The sequence below is a fragment of the Pholis gunnellus genome, assembly GCF_910591455.1.
Source record: "Pholis gunnellus genome assembly, chromosome: 3".
Taxonomy (NCBI): Eukaryota; Metazoa; Chordata; class Actinopteri; order Perciformes; family Pholidae; genus Pholis; species Pholis gunnellus.
The window spans coordinates 21956057-21982236 of record NC_136529.1 but is presented as its reverse complement, the minus strand read 5'-3'; the positions used below and the strand labels follow the sequence as shown (position 1 = coordinate 21982236).

Sequence of the window (26180 nt, the reverse complement as noted above, 5' to 3'; positions counted from 1 at the left end):
AGAAGTTTGGACGCGTCCTCGGCAGCTCGTACTTGTCATCATCAGGTTGCAACAACTCGGAGCGGAGGTCACAACACGAGAGGGAAGCTGCAGCATAATAACAGTGAAATACTCAGTTGTGTTGGACTGATGCTGGGACGTTGTTAGGCGCTTAGTACATTTTTTGTTCTCCAGCGTGCCTCTGGTGTTCTCTCTCCCACGACTGACCAATGCTTCTGCATCAGTTCATGAACGGCGCCCTGGAAGTCATGCATCCCTCAGCGATCCAGAAAGACACTACTTTTACCAAAATCTTCGTCGGTGGGCTGCCGTACCACACCACCGACGCCTCACTGAGAAAATACTTCGAGGCCTACGGGGACATTGACGAGGCTGTGGTGATAACGGACAGGCAGACCGGTAAATCCAGAGGATACGGCTTTGTGAGTACAAACAACAACAGCAGCCATGCACCCGACATCCACCATTAGACACGTAGCTCTCAGTCACAACTTCTAACACTATCACATTATAACTTACTTTTTTTGTCAATAAAACATGCGTGTTTTTAGGGTGTCTGCACAACACTTGCCTTTGTGCGCGTTGGTGTCTTTCCGCCATATGGGAATTATGTATCAATACGCGTCCTTGTGAGGTGCATCTACTGCATGTAGTCATTTAGATGCATGTCAAAGGGAATCCTTCACTGAAGCTTACACTCGTCATTAAACAGCATCTGCTTTGTTTTTTTTTCGACTGGCTTGCTGTTATTTTAGCTTAATGGGCATGAGGGATCACACGAGTTGATGGGTAACTAAGAAGATTATATTTCAACATATGTCAGATGTCCCCCCCTCTCAATGGAGCCCCCCCCCCCTCCTTACTCACCCTTGAGCAGCCCCAGCTTATGGCTGTGTGTGTGTGTGTGTGTGTGTGTGTGTGTGTGTGTGTGTGTGTGTGTGTGTGTGTGTGTGTGTGTGTGTGTGTGTGTGTGTGTGTGACAGTTTGCACTCCCTGCTCGCTTTATATGGTTATTTTGGAGCAGTGGGGAGGTTGACCTTGCACACCCTGCCCTCCATTGTCAAGTAACGGAGCAGTCGGCCGTAGCACGTGATTTGCATCACATCTTGGCTGCTTGGAAAGAAATTCCTACAACGACAAATTGGCTCTCTACTACTCTACAAATTAATGTTAAGCCTCCCTTTGATCTTATCTTTTCTTTTTTGGAGTCTGTGAGGAGTACAGGCCATTTAAAATACCTTTTAGTTAACACAATATAAACCACGCTGTACTTTAATCGACCCTGCCTTCTGATCTCTGTTCATGTTGTGTACGGTGGGAAAAGTGCTGTTTATCGCCACATTAATAACAACTTGAGCCCCCTGGCCACGGTTGCTTGAAGTCAGATTATTGAGAAATGTCCAAGGACTCTTGTGATGTCTCATTTAAACCTACAATAATAGGTTACTTGTCCTGTTCCAGACACATAGAGATGGTTATTCTCTCTTGGACACAAAGAACAGAAGCGGCCCAAGAAATGCAAATATTTACCAGAGCCTCCAAAAGACACATCAGTGCTAAAGTACTGTCAGGCCAAAGAAGGAATGGAAAACTGCCATGTGTGCATGTTTATCTTCCAAAGTCAGAATCGTAAGACAATTGCTCTCGGTGTTTACACATCAGCTCCCTAACTCAGAGGAAAGCCGTCCCGTGAGTCTAGCTGGTATCCAACGGCTGTGTGTTGAGGCCGGTGTTTCAGGTTAAACAGGCTCGGGGAGATGAGGGTGCTGCCAGGGACGCGGCGCGCATACCCGTGGTTGATCAGCACTTTCTGCACACTTTCCGTGTGGCATGAGGCAACCTGCTCATTCTGTTTTCTGAGCGGCCCGGTCGGAGAGGAAGCTGGCAGCAGGAGTGGAGGGAGGCGCTCCGAACGCTGAGCGCACCTTTTTTTCGAAACGCACACTTTAGAGGTGGATTTGTAAACCCCCCCCCCCCTTTCCCCACAGCAAGGCTCTTCACAGTGTAAACACAGCCTTGTTCCTTCCTGTGTGTTCACAACATAGGCCCTGGAGTGGGCTTTGTTCCGGATCCTTCCACAATGAAGAGGCATACTGCCTTTTTAAAAACGTCCTCTTAAACAATGCACGGCGTGGCCTACATTCGCTGCACACCGAGGTGACTGAACCCTCCCGAGTTGGCAGAATGTGGCAATCAAAACAGAAGGGCTCGTCTAATGCCAGGAGGGAGAGAGGAGGGGTGGACTAATACCAATCTCCTTAATAAATGTGTCCCTAATTGGATAAGCTCCTTGTTGCTCTTCCCAGAACCATATTTCAGCAGGTCTGCCGGGCCCGAGTGGCAGTCAAGTGGCTGGCTACTGCTGCTGTGGGCAGTTTTCAAAGCTTATCATTGTGTTCTTTGTTTGTCGTTTCTCTACAGTGGAAAGCCTGTAGGGGGGGTTTGTGATAAGACCAACAGACAAAGTCCATTTTTATGCATCGCGAGTGCTTTTGGTTTTTATTCTACCCTGAATAGTTGACTTATCACCAGCCGTGCTAGAGACTCCTAGAGAGAGACTCCGTGCTACCGTCCGTTACATGAGATGATGACATTTTTTTCATTTTATTTTAAAACCTTGTTCTCGACTCCGTCACCAGGTGACAATGACAGACCGAGGAGCAGCTGAGAGAGCCTGCAAGGACCCCAACCCCATAATCGACGGCAGGAAGGCCAATGTGAACCTGGCCTACCTGGGGGCCAAACCCCGCAGCATACAGACGGGTGAGATGCTATATGTTGTGTTAATGTTCAGTTAACTCAACCATGAAGTCGTGGAAATAATGGTCCTGATCAACCAATGGTGATTGCAGCGTAAATCACACAGAATATACGGTATGAATATCCAAAACGTAAAACAATAAATAAACAAAACTATATTCAAATAAAACTGGTTTTAAAAACTAGAGCTGCAAGCAGGTGTACCCGGGTTCAAGCAGTGTTAGTCCAGTAACACAACCCATACGGTCCATATGCAGCATATTTTAAATTGTCAACACCAAATATTTTTCAGTTTCCCCAGTGCATAAATGCTTCACTGGTGCTTATTACGCATTCGTAACTGTTGTTCCATTTGTGGTAGGTTGGAAACAGGCACTGCCTCTGTCTCTCCGTGCCCTCTGTGTATTGTTCTGTGGTCCTCCTCTGTAAATGCAAATATGTGTGTGTGTCTCTGACAGCCGTCCTCCTATCTTCCAGGCATATCCATCGGAGTGCAGCCCATTCACCCAGCGCTCATCCAGAGGCAGTATGGGTAAGTGAGCGGGAGTGGGCGCTTGTATTGCACTCTGTGGGACGCCACTAGGCTACTGTTTCTTTGACAAACGGGGGGGGGGGGGGGCCTCTGGAAAGTACATGTCAGTTTCTGTGTCCACATGCAACTCCAGAAGTAGGCTATTAGCATATTTGAGTTTTGTAGGGCCGGGTGATGTTTCACGTATCTGTGGTAATAGAAGAGCATTCCAGAGGTGAATGTGTGACTCACTTGTGGACTTCTGTCCTCTTGGCTCGTGTAGCTGCCTGAGTGGGCTCCGTCGCTGAGGCGTCTTCCTAGAAGTGGCCGTGTTGTAGAAACAGCCCGGGTAGCGTCTCGGAGCCACGGTCTGCTGGGCAGCTAATGAGCATTTCACTGATGTAATGAGTCTCCTCATCCCCCGCAGCCCTCAGATATCATCTCTCGCCACTGTTCATATAATACACGCCAAAGAAAAAACCTTCAGATCTGTCTGGAAGATTAACATACCCAGAGGGAGTCAAGTTAACTTTACAAAAGTGGTTTTGTGTTCCGATTTTGATTCCTGGTGCTTTATAAAAATACAAACAAACGGCAACATTTCTATGTTGAGATCTAAGTAGCCCTGAGAAGAAGCGGTTGATTATTTGATGAACAGAAAGGTCATTTATCAAGTATAAATGAAAACATCTGTTGGTTCTAGCTTCCTTCAATTTGCTCATTATAAATTGAAGAAAAAGATATTTCACCAGAGGCCTTCTCCACTGTTTTAAGACTACATTATTAATCCAGTAATTGAAACAAAATTATCAACAGATAATCTATAATGAAGGTAATAATTACTTGCTGCACAAAATATGTTTTCAGGAAGGAGCTGAACAGAAAATGAACGGTCAACAACAACTGATAATCCGTTGACTATTTCAGCCGTTTTCCAGCATAAATAACAAAGATTCAGTGACTCTAGCTTTGTCAAAAAAAGCTGGATGTCAACTTGCTCTTTTTAAAATGTTAAGTGCACTTTAATTGTGTCTGACATTTCATGAATTACATGACAAATAAAAACCACAACGGGCAGATTGATGTATAATGAAATAATCGGAAGTGCAGCCCGATCCAGTTTTTGACTCCAGAGTGTTTTAAGAGCTACACGGAAATCCCAGGACAATCCACGAAACAAAAGAAGAAACATTTGGTGTTTTTTTGTTTTTCTTTACGGTTGATGAACCCAAAAAAAGACAAGAAATTCATATTTGCCATACTCTGTAATACCTTACTGGGTCTGAATGATTAATCCCAAAGTCCACTAGGGACATGTCCCGTCATGTTCCAAGACCATAGGGGGGTGGGGGGGCACTAGAAGGTCCCTCCAACGTCTGTGCTCCAGCTACCATAGTGAGCACGGATGGCACAGAAACCCAGAGGGTTTGAAATGTGGAGCACAGTGCTGCTTTGAGGCATTTGCCAGACAGGTGCTGGCTCGTGTTACAGCCTTCTACACCCCCTTAATCTCCCATGACCACCACCCCCAGAGAGGCGCACGGAGCACCTGTCCGCCTGCCTCTGAGTTTCCTATGTGCGGCGGGTGACAGACGCAGGCCTCCCTAAGATGCAAGAGGGCACAAGTGGCTTTTCTTTCTGCCTCTCTACCCCCCCCCAAACCCCTTGACAACATATGGTGTGAGGACATGGTCTGAAGCAGGATTTTGAACAGTGCCGGAGTGTTGCGTGTAGCGGTGGTGTGCCTGTTCGGACTTACTGCTGGGAATGTATATGCATGTGTGTGTTTGTGTGTGTGTGTGTGTGTGTGTGTATAGCTGTTGTCAGCAGATGCCGTGGACTGTGAGGGCCAGAGGGGGTCACCGAGGTCGGGGACATAGTTTTGATGGGGAGGGGAGGAATTGTCAGTGTGCTCGCAAATTCGTCTCCTCTCATGCATCACCTCCTCCACGCCGTCCCATTTATCTACACTTTCCCACGTCGCATCGTGTATCCCTTTATTTTTTATTACTTTAAACACAGTTTTTTTTGTTTTTTTACTTTGATTTATCCAATTGAAGTGCTGCCACTAGCAGTGTGTCGGCTACAGACGCTGAAAACTGACACCTCTGTGAGACTGTGAGGGAGGAGGGGGTTTAAAGAGGTGGTGGGGGGGGGGGGGGGTGTATCTGGGGGTGTTTTCTGGGACTAATGCTTAATGAGGCAGTGTGCTCCCTAGGAAACTAACCTCTCCAGGTGCCAAACAAAACACCATTATTTCCTCCTGTTGCATTCACAATCCTCTGAAACAAAAGAGGCAAGGAAGGAACATCAAGTCTCCTTACAAGTATTGTGAGGTGTTGTTTAATCCCCCCCCCCCCCCCACACACACACACACACACACACCCAGTCCAGTCCAGTCCTGTCTGCTTTCACACTTTGTGTTGCAGTGAGTCATGCGCTGAAGGTCGTTTTGTCTTATCGTGTAGAAATATTTAGCTGCTCGGTGTGATATCGCCCAGGCTTTTCACATCAGCTCATTATGGTGCCTCCATGATGATGATGAGCATCACTTCAGCCTGTATCTGTAACGTTTTGAGCGTCTCTCTCGCTCTCTCGCTCTCGCTCTCTCTCTCTCTAGTGTTTCCGTCCGCCTGAGTGACACTATCTCAAACACACACAGACTGGCAGTCAGCACAAAGCCAGCTGACCTATGGTCTTCTGGCCGTCATCCACATTCCCCCTGCAACTTCCCCACAATCCACTTGGCATCTGGTATCTCGGTGGCCCCGGGAGCTCACTGCTGTCCCCAACTTGCCCTGGTCCCCGTCCCTCTCTTCTTTTTTTGATAGCAGCTAAAAAACAAATTCCATCTCTCTGGGCACACCACAGATATACTACAGGAGGGCTTTGTCTATCCTTGACTCCCTTCAGGCGTACATTATTTACTATTCCACTTAACCTAAACAAGGTCACTTGAATTTTAAGCCTTGATTAAGGCAAACGGCCTGTGGAGACGCACCGCGGAGAAGGCGGGCTTATTTTACTACATGATGTGAGTGAAAGCGTGTGTGCGTGTGTGTGTGTGTGTGTGTGGCTCAATAGCACTGTGAGGGCAAAGTGTAGATTGCATTCGTGGGTCGGAGGTTAACTTAATTTGCTTAATGCTTACTTGTTACTTGCTGCTGTTATCTGGATTTATGTCATTTCTTTCCGCTTCACTCACCAGGCGGCTCAGTGAGCCTCTGTGACTTGTTTCTACTTTGCCGTTAGAAAATGTCCTCATGGTGGAAAAACTCCACATTTCTTTTAGCCAACGCCGTCCCATCAGCCTCGCTCTTTGTGTGTGTGTGTGTGTGTGTGTGTGTGTGTGTGTGTGTGTTTGCAATGTCATATCATAGGTGGGGATTCTCCTTAATTTCTAATGAATACACATCTTTTATATTGACTCAATGATGCAATAGACCGTAATGCTGTTTCTGACAATAATCACTGCCATCCTCCTATCCAACCTTCTGCCGTGGCTGCTCTCTGCTGCCAGCTGACCAGTGCACCAGCAGATGATCAGAAGATGCCCACAGTGCAGGACTAGTCCCGAGGAGGGGTTTTGAGGAAATGTCTGCCCGCGCCCCCCCCCCCTCCTCCACTTCCCCCTTCCTCCCTCCCTCAGCCAGCCAGCCAGCCTCTCTCCAAGGTGCCAGTGATGGCTTGAGAGTGCAGTGCGGTGTGCTGTGATGGATTGGAGTGTCACTTTATCTTTTCTCTTCTGTGTGATATGAACTGAAGAGGTTTTTGCTGATTGTGGTGTGACTCTTTCCCTATTATGGCATGGTTTGGGGGTTTGCTGTTGTAACTGGTGTGGGTGGGTGGATGGAAGAGACGAGGGGGGAGTTGGAGAGTGTGTGTGTGTGTGTGTGTGTGTGTGTGTGTGTGTGTGTGTGTGTGTGTGTGTGTGTGTGTGTGTGTGTGGGTGTATGAGAGCGTGATGACATCCCTATCCATGCATGCTTCCATCTTTTGCTGTGTCGACTTCACGGCTGCCTCTCATTACTGATCCACTTCTTCTCCTGGATTAAATCTGGAGGGAAAGAAAAAGCTAAGACCGAAATTTAAATGCAGTCCATGAAGGGAAGATTTTCATCAGTACTGAGAGGCGGCGTCTGTGACATTTTGTTGTGACTATCTTGTCTTTGTCTCGTGGTGTTTGTCTGTGTATGTATTTCCCCCAAAGACGTACTATCAAAGATAAAGGCTCTCCAAATGAAAGTCGGTTACATCACCCTTTTAAATGGGAGGGTGGGCTCCTCACTGCCACAACCCATCCCCTCCCTTTAGACGGCAAACCAAGGAGAGATACTTCAAGTCCTGACTTAAAAAATAGACTCCTATACCAGTCTCCCCTTGCCTTTCCTTCATGGGTAAAGTGGCAAGAGAAGGAGAGACGGCACAGTCCCCAAACCGAGCCGCTTTAATCAGCTACATTTGAAAGCTGGCCCGTGAGGCGCCCGGGCCTGATGAGCTCCCCCGCCACCTCTCCCTCCCTCCCTCAGCTAGCATCGTCGCCTGTGATCACGAGATGTACCCTCAAGTGAGAACTAGGAGTCTGCAACTTCTGCACAGCCGTCATGTACTTCCCTTTTTGTGTGTGTGTGCGTGTGTGTTTGAGTGTGTTTAGCGAGTGAAGAGCAGCAGCTGTTAAAACACTCTGTTGATGCCTGAGTTTGAAAACCTGCCAGTAACGGCTGACTCTGTCATTCAACCCCCCCCCCCCCCCCCCCCCCCCCCCCCCCCCCCATCTATCCCAGGAGGCCCAACCGAACAGGTTTTGTAGGTTTTACTAACTGACACAGACAGTGTTGAGTCACCTTCGCCTCCTAACCTCCTCTGCCTCTCGTCTATTTAGTCTTTAATAACGGTGGCTATCTGTGTGAGAACTCGCCAAGTTCAGAACACCAGCAGAGAGTTTATATTCCCAAACATGCTTGCCCTCTGGGAGTAATGTAAACAATGGAAGCCAGGCCCTGAGATTTCTCTTTCCCTGGAGCTTCAGCACTTCAGTCTAACACCCACCCCCCCCTCCCCGGTCTTTGTGTCTGTCTACAGGTTGGCCCAGCCATACGTCTACCCACAAGCATATGTGCAGCCCAGCCTGGTGCTGCCCTCTCAGGTTTCCTCCGCCGTCAGCAGCAGCCCCTACATGGACTACAGCGCAGCCTACGCCCAGTACGCCCAGGCGGCCTTTGAGCAGCAGCAGCAGCAGCAGCAGTACCCGTACGCCGCCTCCCCGGCTAGCTTCCTTGGCTACAGCTACGCCACCAGCCCCACGGCCACCACCGGTCCGGCCGCCGCAGCAACAGTCCCGGCCACCGTCCACCCCTCCGCCGCAGGCCCGGCCCAGGCCTTCCTACACTACGCCCCGCAGCAGCACATCCAGCCGGACCGTATGCAGTGAGCCTGTGAAGGAAGCGGAGCAGAAGGAGCCCTATAGGTGGAGGAGGAGGAGGAGGAGGAGGAGGAGGAGGAGGGGGGAGTAGTAGTGGACGCAGACCTTTTTTGGACAGAGGATGGCAAAAACCCCCGACAGGGTGACCCAGCTATCATCAGCAGAGGCTTTCAGGAAAAAGGGTGGGTCTATTGCACTATAGGATCAGAATGAGCCGTTTGCTCATTGGTTAAAGGGGTTGGGAGGGGTTGGAGGACTCTCGAGGTTCAGGTTGGGAAGCTAAACGGCATAAAATATGTGATCACTTCCAGAAGCCGACACTTCATTTTTTTATTATTATTATTATTTTTATCGTCCTTTATTATTGTATTAATGTAATTGTCAATATTTGTTTGTATGCCTTTCTTATCAATGTTTATGGCTCAATCAGATGTGTGTCCATGGTGCATATGGATGAGTGGAGAGCCACCTGGGACACGTCACACCTCTTTCCTCCCGTCTCCAGAGTATCTGGGGGCGGATATGAAGGGCACTGCTGCTTTTAGGACACTCGGGAACAGTAAGATATCGGGGTGGTGATTTGGGGAGGCGTACGGCGAGCCTCTCCTCTGTGATCCCATCCTGGTGCCGTCCACAGTGAGGTAAAGCACCGTCTGCACCGCGAACAAACTCTTCCCCCATCACAGGAGGACGACGACGACGACGAGAAATTTCGCCTCAAGGACAAAAAACGGAAAGATAGTTTCAAGTATACAAGACAGTGGGGGCTCCATTGTTTTGAGACTGTGATGTCTGGACTACACTTTTTTTTTTTTTTTTTTTTATATATTCTTATTCATTAAAGAGGCCTTAATAAAAGAGAAACTTCTTTTAGAATCTCCTGTTTTTTTCTAGCGCCCCCCCCCACCACCACCACCACCACAGAACCAAGTGCATAGAGCCGTTTTGTAACTGGCATTTCAGCAGTCAGTCACATTAATCTGGCTTACTTGGGTCTTGATATTTTCAAATGGATGTAGATAATCACATGCAGTATGTGGGCGGTGGGGACCAGGAGGGCTGTGTATCGTTGTTTAAAGGTAGCTGACACTGAGCTCAGACACCGGTGTATTTCTCTTCTTTTCCTCCTTTTCTCACTGAGATTGTTGCTCTCTAAGGACATTCATGTACAGCAATTTGAAATGTTTTCAGTCATCAAGTACATTTACAATATTTATATGTAGGTATTTATATGAGGTACTAAGTTAAAATAGCATATTGTTTTTGTTACTATGACTATAGTTGTGGCACTGATGACATTTAACCTGCAGATCCACAGGTGTCGTGTCCCATTTTGTTATTTTTTTTTGTCCTTTCAGTCCACAGATCCACCATATCTGTGGATTTGCCCTGGTGCACGACAACCACAGTACAGTCCTGTTGCATCAGAAATTCTCTAGATTTTTTTTTTTTTTTCACTAAAGATGTCTTTTACAGTCCCTACAAAGAAGCCATACCAAAAAAAAAAAATCAAAATAAAGACTTTGTACTTAAAGATGCCTGTTGCCGTCTTCTTTGATTGAAGCAAGTCAAAAAGGGAGCTTAATCCTGTCCACGGTTCACAATGCCACCCCTTGAGTTATTTGTGTGTACAGTATGTAATGTCATTGCAATGTCACTGTACTCATAACAAAACTGACAGGCAGATGCTGCTGTGATGATACTGTGAAAACCCTCTAGGGTGATAGGGTTCAGTTATGTGTGTGCATGTGCCTGTTATCAAGGCAGTGTGTGTGCAGTTAGATCCCGTACAGGAGGGGAGCAGGGAGGGGGGGGGGCAAGAGGCCAGACATTTATCAAGCCACAAGACCGCCACCTGCCAGGGGTGCTGGCTGTTCCCCCGGCTAACACACTTGCCTACGTTCTAGAGTTTTGTGTAGAAGCCCTGAGGCCCTGTTATCCAAAAAACTGCTTAACAAGCTCAGCTGGCTCTGTTTCCCAGCAGCGTCTCTCCATGTTTGTGATTACATCAAATACTTTGGAAGATATGTCATTTATAAACCTCACTTTGACCTGGAGAAAGAAAACACAGGCAAAGCTGTTAGAAACATAAAGGTATCCATTATCTTATTGTCCTTACCCAGGGTGTAATCTTATAGTTTACAGACTTGAGTTAAATGTTTTTGTGTTGCTTTTTTATTGAAATACATTCCGACCTTATTAGACGTTCTGCACTTTTACCTGTTCATGTCAATGAGATTCAGTTCAAATGATGTCTTTTTCTGATCCCTGATACCCAGTCGTCCGCTTGTGTTTTATTCCATTAAGTTTGGGGACATAATAGGAATGCAAAAATAACAGAGTCCACTTAGGGGGAGCAGTGCTTTAAGATGATGTCATGTATAGATTATAAAAAGTCGTAGAATAGTCATAACAAGTATAGTATGTAAAAACAAATCATGCAAAACATAATTGTATAGTCTGTCATAAAGTCATAATTTAGGAAATCTTAAACATCAATACAAGTTATAGTTGTCATATAGTATGTCATAAAAAGGTAATAGTATGTCATAAGAAACATAAAAAGTCATACTATATGAACCATAGTAAAGTTTAAAAAGTCTGATTGGAGGACCCTGCTCTCCACTTAGCCACAGTCGCCCAAGTATGTCTAAAATAAATTCTTGAAAAAGTCAGTCATGAAAAAAGTAATGTCATAGTATAAGATGTCGCAAAAAGTGATGGTATCTAAATGCCAATAAGTTTACAGTTGCAAAAGTAAAATGTTGATGTCAGCAGGTACAGGTAGTCCTATAAGTTTCTACCACGTCCACCTTCTAGTATCCTAACAACTCAAAAGGTTATTTACAAGAATTCATGATCTAGAATCACTACTATGGGTATTTCCCATAATGCAACTTGGTGGTGTCTTTTGTAAGACCATCCTTGCCGAGTAAATGCCCACGTCCTTTAAACTCCACTCATCAGTTTGTAATGCACACTTTTTCTTATACATTGTATGTCTCCAAGAAGACGACGACAGGGTTGTTTTAGTCAGAAAGCACCTCACCCACAGAGGACATTACACAACTGATTTCACATGTTGAGTGAGTGTAAATACATAAATTGGCGTGCGTGCCCCTGAAACAGATTCGGTGAAGGTCTGTTGTATATCAGTTTTTAGTTTTTTCAGTGATGACAGCGTAGTGTGTTTGTGTTAAAGAGCTGTGTCTTGGAACAAGACAGCAGGTATAAGTACAAGTAAAAGCTTGATAGAAGCCATGCCAGTGTGTTGGGACAAGTTGCACTTCTTTATAGCTAAATCATGTCACCGATTTTTAAACACACTTGCATTCAACAGAATTGATGTCCATGCTGTTGCTGTGTTTGCTGGTTGTCACTGTAGCGATGCCGCTCTGGTCCCCCTCTCTTATCTTCACTTTGTCACAGTTTATCTTTCATTATCTCTCCTCCTTGTTGTTTGTGATCTCACTCACACATTTATTTACTCAACTTTTCTGCTTGTCATTTGTGTTTTCTCTTCCCTTTAACATCTCTTCTTGTCTCCCCCACTTCAGCACTCGTGGTCCTGTTTCTCTTCACGTGCCACTGTTCCTCTCTCCCTCTCTCCCTCCTCATCCCTCCCCTCTCTTCTCTGTCTCTCTATCCCTTCGCCCTTCTTGCGTTCTCCTTGTGAATCCAACCAGAGCGGAGCAGAAAGGGAGCCGAGCGTCAGCTTGATGAACGAGGTCATACAGGCCCAGCAGACATTGTTATGCTGAGTCACCATAAGGCCTCTCTCTCTCTCTCTCTCTCTCTCTCTCTCTCTCTCTCTCTCTCTCTCTCTCTCTCTCTCTCTCTCTCTCTCTCTCTCTCTCTCGCTCTCTCTTTCACATGCCCATGCAAAGTTGGTTCGGTCAAATCTCACTCACCACACGCTTCTCGCTCTGTCGTGCAACTCTGACGTAAAGGGATTCCTCAGAACTGTCATTAAAAAAAAGTCCCACCTTATCAGACCTCGGCTTAACTTTACTCACAAGCAGGCAAAGACACCGCTTGTTTACAAGGTCTTAACACCATGTAGCACAGCATGTTCCTTTTAAAAATGTTCTCTCTATAATAGAAATATAATTTATACATTTTCTACATGCATATATGGCACTGCCAAACAAGTTATCTTTTTATGCTTAATCGACAAAACTACAACAGTTTGGACCTCAACTTTGTTCTGCCTTTCTCTTTGGCTACATGCTTGCTGTGTATACAATAAGTAATAATTGTAACAGCTTGATTAATTACATCTAATCAAAGCAGAGTAATACTATTTTCTAAGCTACATACATTTTAAATTATATATATGATATTCCCTTGTTTAATTTCCTTTCCTTTTAAACTCCTCAGTTTGCAATGGGCTATATGATCGTGCATTAACATTGTTTCATGCAAATGCTCCTTTATTAGATGGCCTCTAAAAGCCCTGGCGAATTCTACCCATGAATGACCGTGTCTCTAGATCCTCCTGTGTCTGTGTGTCACGACAGAGTCCAGTCCCACATGGGTCTGTCGGGGGCCTGGTGAGTGTTGTTACTGTGGCTTCAGATAGGCCTCTGATACAGGCTATATTTACCCAGGCTCTTAGAGGAAAGGACCAGACCCCAGAAACCCATCAAATGCTCTTTACCGTGACCTTTCCTCTCTCCCCCCCCTCCCCCCTCCCCCACGCCAATAAACCATTCAGATAACGTGGTCTAGTCAAGAGAGATCCCAGTTTCAACGAGAAGACAGTCAGTAGGCAGCTGAAGGGGGAAAGTAAAAGTCCCGGTTAGATCAGAGTGATGTGCAGGATGGTGTATAGTTGAAAAACATAATAATTAGCTTTTACTTGGTGTATTAATGCTGTTTATTCATTATACGCCAAGCTAACTGGGGATAAATAGTGAGATTAACTGTAAGAAAGGGGGACTGTAGCTCAGAACAACCACAGCTGATAGAGTCAGCAATGAAGAATTTCCAAACGGTTGGGACACCTGTACCCAGGTGCTAAGATTTATGTAAGAGAAGGATGTTACACAACATCCTACATACCTGCACAAAGGTTTAAAGGACGACGAGACATACGGCTATAACGATTGAGAAGCAGTTCAACTGGCTGCAAAGTTGGAAATAACCTCGAAAAAAGCCGAGTAACCTGATCATTCAGCAGAGTGAACGATTCCGCTGGTTCAGCCGGTAAAACTGGGCACATAGCAGAGTCTTAAACCAATATACTGCTCGCTTCTACATAAACATGTCCCTTGGTCCCTACCGTGACCTATAGTCAGGGATGCAGGCTGTTGATGAAAAAGAACAGGAGTGAGTGTCGGTTATTTCTTCTTTCAAAAGTCCCTTCAACTGTAAGAAGAATGCTATTTCACTTACTTTACAATCACATACTCCCCTATTGGGAAACAATAAGCCTTTGTCTTAAGTCATGTTGTAAGTCAATGAAATTGTTACTTGAAAGGGACGAGGAAAGTGTACAACCAGGGCTGTGGAGGCTGGGGGTGACAGAGATTGAGATATTTGTGGATCAGTGTGAGTTTTCAGGGCTCTGGCAGAAACAAGTGCTTATCCAACAACAGGTCTGTTTCCTATCAGCTGCACTGATGGCCCTTCACGCCACTCACAAAACTCTCGCTCCTTCTGGCACTTCTGCTGGGGCCGGTGATAATGAGGCGAGCCGGAGGAGTTTATCAGAGTTAATGGGAGTGAAGAGGAATTAATTAGTTGGCCAGACAGATAAGACAGACGCAACAACAGCTGGAACAGGGTGAAGTGAAGTGAAGTGCATCTAAATCAACTGTGGATATATGGGATAAAGTTGATTTATCAATCTGTGTGTGTGTGTGTGTGTGTGTGTTTGTGTACGCTTGTTTGTGAGTTCATGAATGTGTCTCCTAGCCCAGTAGTAGTTGCCTTCACTCTGGGACTTCATCCAAGTCTCCAGCTCTGTAATGTGATCTGAGTTTCTCTCACTCAAGCAGAGCCTGGGGAGGGTCATCACAGCCCCCCCCCCACACACACACACACTCCCCTCACCAACAGCCCCTATCCCGACCCCAACGGAAAGCAGAGCCGAGGCGCCACAGACGCTTTCAGCCCCGCATCCTCTCATGTCCATTTCACACCACACCAGTCGTCCGGCAGTGTCGGCATGCACACACAGAAATGAGCGCTCCCCCAACAAACGTGGAGCAGGGCTTTGCAGAGAGTTGGTGTTTTGTTCCTTTTCCTCCTGCACGTGAGCAGCTGATGTAGCATGAGCAACACCCTAAACGGGGTGAGACAGAGCAGTGGTACAAGAAAGGACAAGAGAGGAGGTGAGAAGGTGAAACGTGCTAAAGCTCAGGGTGAAGCGAGGTCTAAGCTCTGTTTATAATATCACATATCACGGAATAAATGCCTTAAGCTTTGGCAACACTATTTCTGACACTTGTTTGCTGTGTGTGTGTGTGTTTTCGTAAGATGCTCAGCTAAGAGGGAGGTTTGTTGGTCCTGTGACACATTTCCTTATCTCTGGCCAACATGCTTGTACAAACCAGCGCCTCCACCTCGAACCTCAAACCCAGCCAGCCGCTGTTGGGGCACAAAAAAAAGAGGAGGAAGGGGGTTGGGGGTTAGCTTTAGCAGGATCAGCAAAGAAAGAGAGAAAAGCAGAGGCCTGACAACTACTGACAGCTGAGCTTCCTCTCTCAGTGGGGCTTTCACGACCACAAACTGACACAGTCTCACACTGGCACACACACACACACACACACACACAGATCGATCCACTTCAGCTGTACACATAGCAACTGAGTGGTCACGCACGAATTACACCCATTTTGTCTCTCATGCGGAGTTTGACATTGACTCAGTCAGACTGTGCTGTGGAGTTGTCTGTGTGGAAGAGGAGCTCTTATGTAAGAAGTGCTGATGTTCAGTGAGTGACTCTGTTTGTGTGTGATGTTTTCTACGCTTGCCTCTGGTACACAGTTTCAACTCGGACAGCTACGGTGATTTGTGTGTGTGTGTGTGTGTGTGTGTGTGTGTGTGTGTCCACATGTGTCTCAGTGTGTGGCCACGAACACACACACACACCCCACAGAGGACAGTAAGCAACAGGTGTAAAAGAGGATGTGAAAAACACAGTGAACCTATTTTCTCCCGTTTGACTTCTGATCTTTTGCTGTCACCGCTAGTATACGAGGACAGCTGTGAAAATGATCTTGTTAGCTTCACACAGAGCGTGGCAAACAATATGTGTGTGTATCGCTGTGCAGATCACCGTAAGTGACCTGCTTCTGTGTCTCCGAGTGAAACGTCTTATCTGTGGGGTGCGTTAACCAGCACATGACCGGTATATAGCAGCTGCTGATTTCACAGACGACAACAGCAGGAAAACAGCACAGGTCGTCACTGGATAGGCTATGCAAGTAAATCACATTACACACTCACATTGATGACGCAGCTGTTGGATTTGTTAATTTGTCATGTGGGGGAATGTCCTGCAGTGAAGAGGTCATCTTTATGTTGCTGACTCAAGCTTGATCATTTAAAACTGAGGAGCTTCAACTCTATTTCAGGTAGTACCTGTCTTTTGAGTGAGCCACGTTCAATATAAAACCGGTGTGCACCTTCTTAGTACGGCTTCTTCTGTGATTAATTTCCTCAAAGCAGTGTGCAAAGGGCTTTGCGGTACTTTTTGGTGGGTGTGTCAGAGGTGTTACAGCAGCAACGATAGGCCTGTATAAACCCCACTTTATTAAACAGGCAATGCGCACAATGGATCTACTCACACAACAGGGTGTGCAATGCACCACTGTTTCCGTTTAAAAAACTTCCCATTCTTCCAACTTGGGAGCATTCACACATTATTGCAAGATGATTACTGGTTATTTATTTCTAGTTGTTTGCATGAAGTGAAACTAGAGACAAGCAAAGAGTGTTTAGAGCCTTCTAGTTAGCTGAAATTATGTTACAAGCATTAATATTGGACTTTATTTAGATGTGACTGCAAGCAATGGAGGCTTTGCAGCCATGTTGACAGTTATATAAAAGGAAGTACTGTTCCTTTCACTAAGCAAGAGATATTGTAGTCGCTGGAAACTTTGAAATTTGAAATATCTTCAAACCACAACTTGACATTTTACGCTATGATTTTTGTTCAGACTAAACAAAAGATACAAAAAGTTAACTGCATGTAATTCTCTATCTACACAATCTTCCTTACATATATGTCTTCTCTAATAAAGCTACAAAAATATATATATATATATATATATATATATATATATTGTGTATATGTAACCTTTTGACAAACACAGAACAGCTGTTCCCAACTGTTTCCAGTCCTAATGCTAAGCTAGGCTAACTGGCTGCCGGTTGCGGCTAAATATTTACTATACAGGTATTGATCTTCGCTCCTAACTCACAGCAAGAACACGAAAAAAAACACATTTCCAAAGATGTCAAACTATTCCTTTAAAACAAAGCCAAGTTTAGAAGACAGAACTCTCTTAAGAAAAACAGAATGACCTTAATGAGGATTAGAGAAGTAAAAAAGCCCAAAAAGGGGCATCTTTGAGCTTGAGACTGTGTTGATATGAATTGTAATGTATAATCCATCCTTGGAGGTATTTTGGGGCATAATTTCATCTGTATCTTCATTCCTAATCTCCTCCACTGTCTTGAACTCTCAGGCCGAGAGCCTCCTCCCCCATCACTCATTTCTCCCATCATTTGTTCTTTGGAGGTTTCTTCGAACCTCTCCTATTTTAGTATGTTCCATCGAACATGATTTGCCCTCTGGTATAGAAGAAAAAAAACTCCCTAAGCGTCCATCCTCTCTCTCTCATAAAACAGCGTAGCCCTGTGTGTGCGGCTGTGTGTTTCCATGCACCAACAGTCATGTTCCCCATCATGGTGGGAGTGATCAGGTCTCAGTGTGTACAGGGATAGTACACCCAGATCCAACAGCAGCTCTTTATAAGGACAAGGGCCTGCTGCCTCTATATTTAGATGGACTTTATTGGGCCTCTTGTCTTCGTTTTTTTTCTCCCCCCCCCCCCCCCCCCCTCCTGTGCTGCCGCTGTTAGAAATCTCTCACCAAAGCCATGTGGGCGGCCGGCCCTCCTCTCCGTCACAGCGAGGGGAGAGTGAGCCTGATAATGATCTGGACTGGGTGATAATAACAGAGCAGAGGAAACGAGAGAGAGATGGGAAGAGGATGGAGGGAGGATGACAGGGAAGTGGTGGGTGGTGAGAGAAGTGTTTTTCATTGCGTCTTCTTCTCTACTTCACCGACCATTATCCTCAGTGCCGGTGATGTCGTCTCTCTGCCCCACCGTCCTACAGCTCAAAGGAACTGATCTGTTATCCATCCGGCACCCTGAAGTCCCACAACCACTGGACGGGTCTCTTCTAGTGCCATCGCTACAATACGCACACCATAATGAGAAGCTACAGTGGCAGACAGTATTGTATGTGGAAATATGAGCATATACATTCCCCTTATTGGTCCCCTTTACATACCTCTGCTTTCTGGCCTTATCTCTAGAGAAGCATATTTCTCAAGAGCTTTGACCTCTGCTGTCCAAATTTACTGCCAATGACAAACAGTGCTTTAACATGGCGCACTCTTATCCACCTATCTCTGTCTTTCTTATCTTCCTTGCTAACCTGGTGATTCTAATAGAGTATAGTCAAACACTAACGGACCCTTGTTAGCTCTCACTTTGCTGCCGAGGTGAAAAGGAGAAAAAGCTTTGCTGTGTATTTGCATCAGATGGGAGCTAATGGACTTGGCAAGACTTGAGCCTTTACAAAGAAAGGACTCAGAAAATGTGGAGTAAACATGGGCTGAGAATTGTTCACGACAAATTTTCAGCGACTTGTGTTATAGTCCTAACAGCAGCAGTAATTGAACCTCAGTCTTCAGCAATGTTAGCAGCTCTGGGAGGCTGCAATTAATCAGGCCGACGTGATCTCATAGAACTATTTGAAATGACCACAAACTCTGAGCAGCGCATTACGCGGTGGTGGCACTTAATGTGTCAAATCACATGTTGGCACCACAGACACAATTTAACGTTAGGTTCAGGCAAGAAAACCACTTAGTCGGGTGTAGTTCAAAACAAAAAGGTCAACTTTTAGCACACTGTGTGCCACCACAGCGTAATTCACTGTCCCGTGGTTGTGGTCATTTCACGTATTTCTTTGAGATCCGCCTGAATTAGGCCTGCTAAATGATAATGCTAGCCAGGCAACGTGCTCACAATGACAATGCCAACATGCTGATGTTTAGGGAGCTGTAGCTTCAACCATGGTCATGATGATGGCCAAAGTCATTACATTTCATGGCAAAATCAACCAATAGCGATTTTTTCACCAAAAAAGAACAATGTGAACCTGATGATGGAGCAAAAGTCTGGGGTTCAATCAAATCAGTGGGATTCATCATCTTGCAACCGGCAATAGCTGTTGAGATATTTCAGCCGTGACCAGAACGACCGAACGACGGACAAACCGACATTGCCGTCCATAGCATGGCTAATAATGCCCTTGGCAACTTATAGACTACACTTGTCTGACTGGGTTTGTTGCCTCAAATACTGTAAGTGAAGAGCTTGTCTGTGACTGATTGGGCTTATCTTGTACAAACTACCCTGGAGACATGGCAGGCTGGAAAGGAGACCAAAGGATCTTGATCTTTACCTCACAGGCAGGTGGGGCTGAACGAGGCAAAAAAGATTTGCATATGAGCCGCCAAATTCAGGAGTCACTCAAGAAAAGCATCAACTGCCATGCAAATGAGAAGCAAATGAGATTCAAACCAGACCAGGGTAGTGTTTTTGTGTGTGTGTGATACTATGTACAACCATCTCACCATGTATCCAAGCAGTCATTTGTACCACTGACTAAAAGATCTGTCAAGTTTTACCACAGCAGCAATAGCAGCCCTCTGGGGAAAGACAAGGCATGACATCAGAATAGTGGAAGCAGCACTGAAGACAATAGTTCTCTGTGCGGGAGTAGAGCCGAGGCGTGGCCTGGCTCCACAGAGGGTCGTCTCAGTGGACCAGTCAGCCTCAGCAGCTGTCTCAACCTCTGTCTGTGTCTCTGTCACACACACAATTCCAATCTAGCATGAAAGCTGACATAGCATTAGGACAAAGGATCAACAGATTTATGTTAAATCCCTTAACTCCTATGTATCTGTGTGTGTGTGTGTGTGTGTGTGTGTGTGTGTGTGTCCATGGTCAGTTCCAGCTCAGGAACGCAGGGACGGAGGTGGAGTAGGAGGAGAGCCCCGGAGAAAGAAACAAAGTTCGTACAAACTGACAAAACAAAGAGCCAATGGACAGAAAGGCCCCCACTGACAGGAGTCCTGGCGTGATAGTAGCCTAGATAAGTGTGCGCGCACGTGTGTGTGTGTGTGTGTGTGTGTGTGGGCTAATGTAAACAAATTACACACAGCCTGCCAACATGATAGCACTGTATTTACACTCCATTTGTCTTCTCGTAATTGCTTGAGGAGATGCAGGAAAAGCTTCCAGACATGCAGCCGCTGCACATCTTGTGCCAGAATGCTGAAGTTCAAGATACTTACGCAGACCCTCCAGTGGAGAGCCCTGTACTTAAAACAGCCATAAAGGTTTACAAACCATGACATAGAGGAGTGAAGAAGCTCACCACGTAGCTGAATTTCACGTTGAGAGGAGAGGGAGAGCGAGCTACATCACTGAGGGGAGCTGAGGCTGAAGTTAGAGCCTCTTCAGAAGTCTGTCTGGGTTGTCAAAAGGAGTCCAGCTAGCCTTTAAAAAGACAGCTCAATGCGTGGTGTGCAAACAGCAGGCGGGCATCAGTGAGCATGTATGAGCGATGTACCAACACAAGACCCACCTGCCCTTCAGTTTAGGTCTAATGACAACAAATGCAAACAATAGCCCTGTGCAATACGCCCAGCCTGGAGGGCCGCCTGGCTATTTGTTCAGCCTCTCATTCACCTGTGAGCAGGATTCAATGGGTCTGCATGTTAATAAAAGCTTTCGTACACACACGGGATGATGGCATTGTGAATTTGCAGAGGCCATCGACCTAAACTATTTTTTTTTACATGAGGATCGGGCCATTCTCGCAGCCTCCAGCCTGGCTGTAAGCTCTGCTCAAGGACACTGAGCTTGAGTTTGTTTTATCAACCAGTCCGTTCTGAAAAGATGGTTTAGATTTAGACAGTTTCCACTAAGGGTCTTACAAGCATACTGATAAGCTGTATATACACTACACATGTGTGCGTATACAATTAAAAAAAGAACCTTGTTAAGGTGAGAGGTATCATAGGTGCTGCCATATAATAAGATAAATGTATTTTCACACAGTAACAAACATCCTGACAGCACCATTCCTCTACACTTGCCAAAGCCTTATGATAATTCTTGGGCACAGCGGGTAAAACAAACAATTAGGAGATTGATATTGATGTCAATGCTTTCACCTAAATATATATATTTAAAAAAAAAAGGATTTGGAGCGACTGGACATGGCTGTTAAAACTTGGGTGGACACGTGCCTGTGACCATGTCATAGTCGGTGGAGGAGCAGCGTGTCCGACGTTTGTGTTGTGAACCCTCAAGCAGATGCACAGCGGTGAGAGACACACAGTCTCCTGATTTCTACTACTGGGATCAAGATAGGATCACCACACTGACACATGCTGTGTTGAGCTCATGTCAACCACAGGAGCCTTTGCTATGCAAATTCTATGGGCCTCGTCAGTCAACAGACGATGACTGCCATCTTGTGGTGACTCAGCAAAGAGGAGCACTGTCCGCTGTTATGCGAAGAGTTTAGTAAGATAAGACACTGTTTAACATGTTCTCTCACAAACGGGGAAAGTGAGCCAGAAGTAATATAATTACTCATTCCTCCGCATATTGACTTTTAAATGGAGCAAAAACAACAAGGTGGCTAAATAGAAAAAAAAAACATAAAGTAGAAGTACTTGTATGCTATTTTGCATATTCACACAATAGATTGTATGACTTTACATAGTAATAAATAAACAAAAAAGAAAGCGAGTTAAAAAAAACAAAAACATATGACAAATAATCTCGCTCATGGCAGTTGCCTTTGGCTTACCTCACAAGCTGCTCCCTCCTGTTGGTGTAATAATATTACTGTAAATACCAATAGAACTTATTCTACAGCCAGCACATAAAACAGTGGAGCAAGTTGAACCTCTGGCTTAACTTAACTTAAACATACATAAATATGCACAGAGATAAGAGTCATTAAAACATCAATGCACACATTTTTTTGTTGCATAATGTGTTTTGAGCATGACCTATTTAAGCCTATAAGCTTGATAAAATACAAAGTAAAATCTAACTTTCTGTCTATGCACTGTGGTGGCAGTTATGGAAAATGGTCAACAATAGGAATATAAACATAGCAACATAAGAAATATGAATTGATCCAATGATGTTTAAGCGTTATGTGAATCAGTAGCAGCAGTGTTTATTCAGTACGCAGAGGACTCGTCGTCTGCACTGACGAAAAGACCACGGCGCACACTATGATGATGATGCATTATCCTCTGAATTGTGCATTTCATACACTTACAAAAAAACTGTCCTCACGTGGTACTGATTTATTCAAACATTTGTGTATTGTTTTCACAACATTACAATAGTAAAAGAAAAAAAACAACATAAACATTCACCTGACAAAGAAAAGGAAAGTCTCTTTTGCGTTTTAAATGCTACTGATCAATCGAGCATTCTGCTGTACACGACCAACAAAAACGACTACAGAAATGTCCCTAATTAAATCACGCAGACCCGCAGTAAACAGTATCACACATCATCATAAATACAGCGGTTTACTGACCACCTAACAGCCGTCACAGCTATTCTTGATTTGCGTCAATCTGTGGGAAAAAGATTCTTCTTCCAACATTCTTTTCCGGACAAACACCAGACGCTTCTATCCGTCCAGTAACTTGAGGATGCTTTCCCTCTCCTTCAGTGCTTTCCAGGCCTGGTCCTTCTCCTTCTTGGTTGGAGTGCGTTTCTTCTGCCTGGCTGCCATGATTCGCCGAAATCCCTCCATGACCTCGTTGTCAGACACCCTGACTCTCTGCCTCAGCTCTTGCTTGCGCATCTCCTCTTTTGCCAACCTGTGAGGCAGCAGAAGTACAAAACTGAAGGTGAACTGCTGGTTTGTGGATCAGACTTTAATTGAAGTACAGCTTACTTTGTGGTACATATATATAGTCATTGTTGGCCTGTGTCCTCACCGGAGTAGCTCCTGCTTACGGGCTCTGTTGTGACCACTCAGGGCTTTGAGCTCCGCTTGCCTCTTCTGCAGCTCTGCCAGGACCTCGTCCTCAGAGTCTCCTCCCGGTCCAGGTCGCTCCTCTGAGTCCAGCAGCCCCTGAGCCACCAGCTCCTCTTTGATCCGAGCCTCTAGAGAACGTGTGTGAGGAACACTGGAGGGGGACGAGACAGATCGAAGGTATGAGACATGTGACAAAAAAAAGTTCAGGATGACAATTTGAGACTAGACTCACAACCAATATACGGTACAGTAGACAGGCGGCCGCAGTCAGATTAACAGTGTGACCCGCGTACATGTGTGGAAAGATTAAATATACTTCACATACGGCTCAGTTCTGTTTAGTGAATGTAGCTACAGTTCATGAAAGTACAGCTACAGACCTGGGTGATGTGAAAGACTATAGGCCTCATTCACAAGTCTGTAAACACACAACTTTTAACTAAATGCAGTAAATATTAAAACAGCATCCATTAAACAAGGCTTTAGTAGACAACAGTTAATCTACTCAACTGATACCGTCTCATCCTTATCAATTATTTTTAATCAATGTATATTTTGAAGCTTCCTTTAAAGTTTACGAATGAAGCTTACCATCAACAAAAATGGATTGAAGCAGAATATTTTGTTAGATAAAAACATGTGAATAGATATGATCCGTTTAAAAAAATTAATTTGGACTACACAACGCTCTAAAAGCAAATGTTTGGATCACACGAGTCATACAACATTCTGCAGTCTGGTACGAATGGCTTGAACATGTGTTTATTATCCTACGGTGGAGATCTAATCTAATCTAATCTAATCTCGATGCTTCTGATTTCTATATTCAAATGCAGCGTTGGACAACTACCTGAAAGCTTTTCCTTGGCTTCTAGGAGACGTCCCAGCGCCATCAATAGCATCCTTCCCTGAAATGTCCGGAATGGGTGAATCCTCCATGGGGGATATAATGTTCTCCTGGAAGAAAAAACGTGGTCGTGTTTGAGCGTTTTCACATTATTCAAACATGAATATTTCAGATGCCATACCTCACTCATCAGTCATTTGTATTTTTAAAAAGGCAAAATGCATTATTGGAAGTTTTATCAGTGCACGTGATCGCAGCATACTGACCTCTACAAGGGCCTGGAGCAGACGCTGTGTGAGAGGACCGAAGGGACATCCGTCTTCTGGAGATTCATGTTGGGACTCTGACTTTTTCAACAAGGAGTCCACATCTACAGCAGTTGAACATGAACAGGAGTATTAAGGTGGATACATGCTTGTGCAGCATGGTTATGCCGAGGGCATACACTGGCCCATGCACCCTCACCTTTTGCATCCAGCTCAGACAGCGGCCCTCCCATGAGGCTCTTCTTCTTGTCATTAGCTCGTGCTCCTTCCCTCTGCTCCTCCAGCAGATCTTCCTGAGCCCACCGCTGAGAGTAGTGTTTCCCCAGAGCCGGAATCTACAGTTCACACAGACAGTACAAAAAGCTCAACACACACCTAAAAATGATAATTGTAACACAATAAATAAGGTAGGTGGGGTTTTTTTATGTCGTACTTTGAAATACTCAGCCTCATCCTCCGGGGGTTTCAGAAGGTCTTCTAGCAATCGTATCTCTTCATTCGTGATGTCGGCACAGTATGGCTCAACTGATGCCCAAAATCTGAAAAAATAATAAATAAATAAATTGCCAGAACAAACAAAGCCAATACAGAACTGAGCGATATTATAAATGGCGGTTGTTGCTGACCTGTTGGGGGCATCGTTTTTAGGTGTGCGTGGAATGTCTTGCGGATCGTCTGTGAATTCATACTCGGGGACTTTAGGCTGCAGATTTTTGGATTTGGGTCTGCCAGGACCTGGACCTGGTGCGTGAGCGCCTTTGCCGTCCAACTTCTGCTTTTTTGGTTTGTGGCGAGATGAGGCAGCTGGGTCTGGGTCTTTTCCCAGCTTCAGAAAGCGCTTGTCTCCCTTCTTGTCCTGCCAGTCTGTGAGGATCTGAGAGGCAGCGCAGAGAAGAGGGGTTACAAACAGGACTGGATCACAGACCCGTGAGGCCCCTGGGCACATGTCTTGTGGTCACAAATAGCAAACCAACACAGGAGAGGCAATGTGAAAAGTGACACTTTTGCTGTCTGACCATACCACAAAACAAGTTAGATGAATGTGTGTGTGTGTGTGTGTGTGTGTGTGGGGGGGGGGGGGGGTCCCAACTTCCTATACCTGTCTCTGCTCCTCTAGGGCTCGGAGGCGGCGACTGGCTGAGGAGAGCAGCGTCTCCAGCTCCAGCTGCAGGGTGTCGAGCTCCTCAATGCCGATGCCATCGTCCTCCGAGCGGCCGAGCACAGCAGTGTAGCGGGGACACACTTTGACATGCTCGACGGGCTTGAAGTCGTAGTATTTCAGTGGGGGGCAGTCCTTCAATTCACTCATGATGCTGTGTGGCGAAGACCTGGCAGCGTCTGAAGGAACTGATACAAGAAGATGGGCTATTATGATCATTAAGACACTGACACAGAGGTGTCCAGCTGTGGTTCAGTTCGTCTGCATCTCTCCATCAATACATGCATTAACACACACACACACACACACACACTCAAGCACGCACGCACGCAAATACACGTACACGCAGGTCCGCTGTGTAGAACGCGAACTCGCTGGGCCCAAACGGCCCAAATTACTGTTACATGTAAATATCGGTAGCTATGATTTCACGGTTTTGCACACGAACATTTTACATTCAGTTGACCAAATTACTAGAATTGAATAGAACTAACGAAAAGCACAGATGTATATCGAAGAATGTTTAAGAGGATTGATATTTACGGTTAGTGTATGGCGTCCATGATGGATGGAGCCATTATGGTAACGGAGGGGTGTGCAAATTGAGAAAATTGATACATGGCCTCTTTTCGATAAAGTCGCTTTTAGAACATCATTTTATCACACCATACTATACACATTGCAGGTTTAGGCTGTGTTATTGTGTTAACATAGCAATATAATCTTGAGTGATGTGACGGCGAGTACCGAGCTAATGGTATCATCGGATCAAACCATATTTTGTCACGGTGCATACTAAAAACATTTTCGCTAAACCCGTCGTTCTGTAATCTAATTGGATCATATGTGTATTGCAACGTTGCTATTTAACATTGTTT

At 45.4% G+C, this 26180-nt stretch overlaps 2 protein-coding genes across 4 annotated transcripts; one reads left to right on the top strand and one right to left on the bottom strand.

Moving 5' to 3' along the window:
* Positions 1-10216, top strand: LOC306693910 (RNA-binding protein 38-like). Its single transcript, XM_079156574.1, has 4 exons — positions 1-422; positions 2640-2763; positions 3238-3292; positions 8354-10216. The coding sequence occupies exons 1-4, from the start codon at positions 210-212 to the stop codon at positions 8700-8702; spliced, it is 741 nt and encodes a 246-aa protein (XP_079012700.1). The 5' UTR covers positions 1-209; the 3' UTR covers positions 8703-10216.
* A 12110-nt stretch (positions 10217-22326) lies between these two features.
* On the bottom strand, positions 22327-25930 carry tada3l (transcriptional adaptor 3-like). Of its 3 annotated transcripts, none has more exons than XM_079156773.1 (8): positions 25846-25930; positions 25243-25490; positions 24577-25017; positions 24343-24478; positions 24144-24247; positions 23881-23987; positions 22990-23181; positions 22327-22869 (listed from the first exon to the last, which is right to left on the bottom strand). In XM_079156773.1, the coding sequence occupies exons 2-8, from the start codon at positions 25450-25452 to the stop codon at positions 22677-22679; spliced, it is 1383 nt and encodes a 460-aa protein (XP_079012899.1). In that variant the 5' UTR covers positions 25453-25490; positions 25846-25930; the 3' UTR covers positions 22327-22676. The 3 variants fall into 3 exon arrangements, with proteins under 3 accessions (XP_079012899.1, XP_079012900.1, XP_079012898.1); XM_079156774.1 differs by lacking the exon at positions 25846-25930 and having other exon boundaries at positions 24577-24682; positions 24770-25017; positions 25243-25583; XM_079156772.1 differs by lacking the exon at positions 25846-25930 and having other exon boundaries at positions 25243-25586.
* Between the last annotated feature and the right edge of the window lie 250 nt (positions 25931-26180).